This window comes from Nerophis lumbriciformis, linkage group LG08 (genome assembly GCF_033978685.3).
Source record: "Nerophis lumbriciformis linkage group LG08, RoL_Nlum_v2.1, whole genome shotgun sequence".
Lineage (NCBI taxonomy): Eukaryota > Metazoa > Chordata > Actinopteri > Syngnathiformes > Syngnathidae > Nerophis > Nerophis lumbriciformis.
In genome coordinates, this window is record NC_084555.2 from 46,164,578 (window position 1) to 46,170,000 (window position 5,423).

At 39.0% G+C, this 5,423-nt stretch overlaps 1 protein-coding gene across 1 annotated transcript in view; it reads left to right on the forward strand.

The window, feature by feature from the left end:
• The first annotated feature begins 668 nt into the window (after positions 1–668).
• gmfb (glia maturation factor, beta) overlaps positions 669–5,423 on the forward strand; it is a 13,486-nt gene continuing 8,731 nt past the window's right edge. Inside the window, exons 1-2 of the mRNA XM_061969049.1 lie at positions 669–756; positions 4,753–4,849. Coding sequence (XP_061825033.1) covers positions 754–756; positions 4,753–4,849 — 100 coding nt within the window. The 5' untranslated portion in view covers positions 669–753. The remainder of the gene's footprint in view (positions 757–4,752; positions 4,850–5,423) is intronic.

A 5,423-nucleotide genomic window follows, 5' to 3' on the forward strand; every position in this document is an offset into this window, starting at 1 on the left:
TGTATGTATGTATATATATATATATATATATCATATAGATATAATTATATAATCATGTTTCTATGTTTCTGTCATATTGATTTTTTTTTTGTATACACATATATATATATATATGTATACAATTATATATATATATATATATATATATATATATATATATATATATATATATATATATATATATATATATATATTTACAAACATTTTCAAAAAGTAGGTGTGAGCAACGCTGCATGTGTTGGTATCAATCCGATACCAAATACAGGGCCATAATTGCCAATATCGATACTGATACTGTAAAGTTTTACGTAAAAAAATATTGAAGACTCTTGAATGATTTTGTCTTAATTTGTGAGACAATCATAATTGTAAGACGATCATAATCGGAATGAAACACATGGCAATACTTTTAGATAATCAACAATATTTGTGCACAAATAAAGAATACCTAATTATAATACAACAAAAGCAACAAAATACTACAAATATTACCTATTATTACACACATTTGTTTGAGCAAAAAAAGTAAATATTTGCAAAAAAAGTAAAAAAAGAAGCAACAACTACAATTGGCGCGCATACATTTTTTCCTTGTTTAAAAACACACATACAGTATAAACACATACTGTGTGTGTTCTGGTATCACTACAATCCATGGGATCGACGGATCGGTATTTGCCTAGCTCCGCCCACTACTGCCATACAGCGCTGCAGCTTCCTGCCGCGTCAAGATACCAACTCTCCACAACAACAATGGTGAGTGTGTCGGCGGCGCGGGCGATATAGTTTGTGTCATGCTCGCTTGTGTGTTATTTATCGGTTTCTCTTTACAAAGGTCGCGTTTTAGGGGCGCTCGAGGGAGACAAAAAATAGTATTTAAGATTGGCTAGCCTTAGCTTGGTAGCCTTTAGCATGAGTTCCACCCTCCAGTGTGAAGCTCTAAAGCTAAATGGCAGTGGTGTTCCGGCTGTGGATGTCAAAATAAAAGCCAATGTAGGGCCTACTTACCTTTTAAAATTAACGTAATTAATAGCAGAACAATTCCAAACTGTGTACAAAATAAATATTAAATACTTAATTGATATTTTTCATTTGTGTTTCCATTCGCAAGTGAGAAATGTGGCTTTAAAACTTATGATAAGCATTATCTAGCCGGTTTCCGGTGTGTGTGTAAAAGAGCTTGATGCTGCATTTGCCTAGGAATATGTTTCAACACGCCCGAGTTTTGTAAGTTGTTTTTCTGCAATGTTGCCTCCGTGCCGTGAAGATTTTATCTGTGGGTAAAAGAGCAACTTTTCGGCGGCCAGCATCAGTATTTATCAAAAGGCTGTTTCCGGTCTAGCTAGCTATCTTACTAATCCTAGCTGCTTGTGCTAGTAGTTCCTGGTGTGAAATAAAGCTGACTTGCATTTATAGCCTCCAGTTTCCGGCCTAAATCGTGATCGTAGTTCCTCATTGAGTTTTTTTCCCCCTCCTCCTTGTGCACTTCCTGTGCCACTTGCGCTAGTCTGCAAGTTTCACTCCTGCCTCTCTGCTTAATCTCTAAGGATCTTCTCTGAAAGCTCAGAGAAAGCCTTCCGCCCAGCAGCCATCTGTTGAGGAAGGTGTAATCATAGAGACTTCAAGGAGCTCATATATGGCGATATGCAGTTATGTAAGGCAGTCTTTTTCAACCACTGTGCCGCGGCACATTCGTGGCTGTCTGGTGTGCCCTGGGAAATTATGCAACTTCACCTAATTGGTCCCAAACATATTTTTTTCAAATCCATAATTATAATCTGCAAATAATGTGCCGTTGCTTAGCGTCTCTGCTGTGTAGAACTCGGCAGAGTAAACCTCGTAATACTCCATGCCAGTAGGTGGCAGCTGGTAATTAATTGCTTTGTAAAAGTCGGAGTGTGTCGGGTGAGACGAGGATGGTTTGTTGTGATCCCAATATGCAGGTAAAAACGTATATTTTGCTTAAACCAAAAATGAACATAAGGAAAAGGCAATGAAGCATACGAATGGCTATGCAAAAACACAAGTAAAACTGAACTGGCTACCAAGTAAACAGAAACAGAATGCTGGACGACAGCAAAAACTTACGGCGTCCACAAAGTACATCCGTACATGACAATCAACAATGTCCACACAAAGAAGGATAGCAACAACCTTGCTTGCTAACACAAAGCAAGTGCGGAGAATAGCGCTCAAAGGAAGACATGGAACTGCTACAGGAAAACACCAACAAAACAGGAAGGGCCACCAAAATAACAGCGCAAGACAAAAACTAAAGCACTACACAGGAAAACACCAACAAACTCAAAATAAGGCACGACGACCTGGTGGAGTTTCATTTTTTAACGTTTTCTGCTGGTGGTGTGCCTCCGGAATTTTTAATGAAAAAAACACGCCTTGCCTCAAAAAAGGTTGAAAAACACTGATATAAGGCAGTGTTTTTCAACCTCTTTTTTGAGCCAAGGTGCATTTTTTTCATTGAAAAATAGTGTTTTAGTTCTTGTCTCGCGCTCCTATTTTGGTGTTTTTTCCTGGTTTTTGGTATTTTCCTGTTGCAGTGTTGCAGAGCGATATTCCCTGCACCTGCTTTGTTTTAGCAATCAAGAATATTTCAGTTGTTGCTGTCTTTTTTTGTGGGGACATTGCTGATTGTCATGTCATGTTCGGATGTACATCGTGGACGCCGTCTTTGCTCCACAGTAAGTCTTTGCTGTCGTCCAGCATTCTGTTTTTGTTTACTTTGTCGCCAGTTCAGTTTTAGTTTCGTTGTGCGTAGCCTTCCCTAAGCTTCAATGCCTTTTCTTAGGGGCACTCACCTTTTGTTTGTTTTTGGTTTAAGCATTAGACACCTTTTTACCTTCACGCTGCCTCCTGCTGTAAAAAATTGTAAAATGGGTTATACTTGTTTAGCGCTTCAAATTTGTTGAAAATTCTGAAGAAATTGGTGCAGTTTCAAAAACACAATGAGCTAAGACTTGGTATCAGTGTATCTACAAAGCCTGTATTTAACTTTAAGTCACAATCTTTCTGGGATTGAACAAAAACACAACATGTAAACTCTTCTAGGTATCAAATACCTCCTTTGTCTACTCAGTGGCCTTGTGGTTAGAGTGTCCGCCCTGAGATCGGTAGGTTGTGAGTTCAAACCCCGGCCGAGTCATACCAAAGACTAAAAAAAATGGGGCCCGTTACCTCCCTGCTTGGCACTCAGCATCAAGGGTTGGAATTGGGGGTTAAATCACCAAAAATGATTCCCGGGCGCGGCCACCGCTGCTGCCCACTGCTCCCCTCACCTCCCAGGGGGTGAACAAGGGGATGGGTCAAATGCAGAGGACAAATTTCACCACACCTAGTGTGTGTGACAATCATCGGTACTTTAACTTTAACTTGTCATGTCCACGTATCAATCCAGAGCTAACTCAACAAACTATAAGAAACGGAGGTAAAACTCTTCAAAAGGGTTAAGTTCACTTTTCTGGTGTTTGACATTTTGGGGAAAGGAGGGTGCCAAATGGCCATGTGTTCGAAGCAGAAGACATAAAACGGCAGGTTTTAAGTTTCATGTGGGTCGAGGAGGAGGCGCCACAGTCCCCCTTTACTGTGTACCTCTTGTTTGACCGTTTGCTTGCCTAACAGAATTGCTATCGTGACATCCAGTGGACACATTTAGAACAACAGTTTCTTTTGTTAAAAAAAAAAGCAGCTAATTGTTGTACTTGGCAAACTCATCACGCGGGCCGGATAAAACCTGTTCGCCGTACCTTTGACACCCCTGGTTTACACAGTTGTGTGACAGACCACATATAATAAAGATGGGGGCACGAGGAAGCCTCTTTGATTTAGTGCATTGACTCTTAAACTGTGGTACGTCTACCACTAGTTGTATGCGGGCTCCATCTCGTGGTATGCCAAAGAATGACTTCAGTCACTGTGTGTAACGTTACATTGAAAATATCAAATTGACTTGTTAAATAAAACCTCTGCCTTGTTTTTAATGAATACGTAGGCTTACTCCACAGGGTTTCCCGCAGCGCTTTGTTGTTAAGGCGGCCGCCTTAACAACAAAGAGCCACCGCCTAAACTAAAGTAATGTAGCAGCCTAGTTTTGAATGGCAGGGTCCCTGCTATCACATGTTGATAAAAATATAACATTTGCATAATAAAAATCAACTACAGGCTTCCCAAATGCTGTAGTAAATTAAGCATGATGAGTTGAGCATGTGGCCCCACTTTTAACTCTTTTTCAAACGCTTATTTACAGTAAGTCATTCATTTGACTTAGTCATTATTTTGTCTTAGTAAGTCAATACTTACTAAGTCAAAATAATGACACACTTAGTATCTCAGGTAACTAGGACTGTTTTGTGTTTTGTTTTTACTTTACGGAAAAAATATCGAGATATATATCGTATATTGCTATTCGGCATACGGAGCGGAAAACACAACCATAAATTGTAGGCTTCTTCACGCGACGAAGCCGGCCTACTTCACCACAGTCTGTAGTCTATTCCGTCCGCCTGTCCCGGGCGACTCCCCCTTCCCCTGGAGAGGCACCACCTTAACTAACACATTTTCGGGGGGAAACACTGCTACACTACTGTATTTTACTGTGGGTCATTATGGTGGTACACGAAGAGCCACGTTTTATTCTGAGTTGGTACTTGGTAAAAAATAAATATGGATGTTTAGGTTTTATTGACTGCATGTCACTGCAATGAGTGCTCCTTAATATTGATGCTGTTTGCTTGTCAGAGTGAGTCACTGACGGTGTGCACGGTGGACAAAGACCTGCTCCAAAAGCTGAAGAAGTTTCGCATGCGCAAGGAGACCACCAATGGCGCCATCGTCAGTAAGTATTGGCAACTCAACTCCTGATTGTTATTTTAAACATCAATGGGACTTGGCACCAATGCTAAAATCTTAAAGGGAATTTTGCCTATCATTCACAATCCCTATGTGAGACAAGAACACAATATTCTCTTTTTTATACATTGTGTCTTTGTGAGTTTTACTAAAAAAATGATCTTTTAAAAGGTTTGCAAAGAAATAAAACAGTTTTTTTTAACTCAATGTGACAGTATAATGTCACATTAAATATGAAAGTTACATAAACATAACTCCAAAACCAAACATGAAACATGTCTAAAAATGCCTGAAATAATGTATCTATGTGAGTTTTAAAAGAAACATAAGATTTTCTAAGGTTTGCAAATACAACATTTCGTTTTTTACTCAATATGACAGCAATGTTCTTAGAATCCTGAGATAATGCGAAAAAAGCAATAACGATGTATTCAAACATACCTTTAAAACCAAACATGCAAAAATGTCTAATAATGCCTGGAAAAATGTGTCTTTGTGAGTTTTACTAAACAAATTATCTTTTGTAAGGATTGTTTTTTTTTACTCAATATGACAGTATA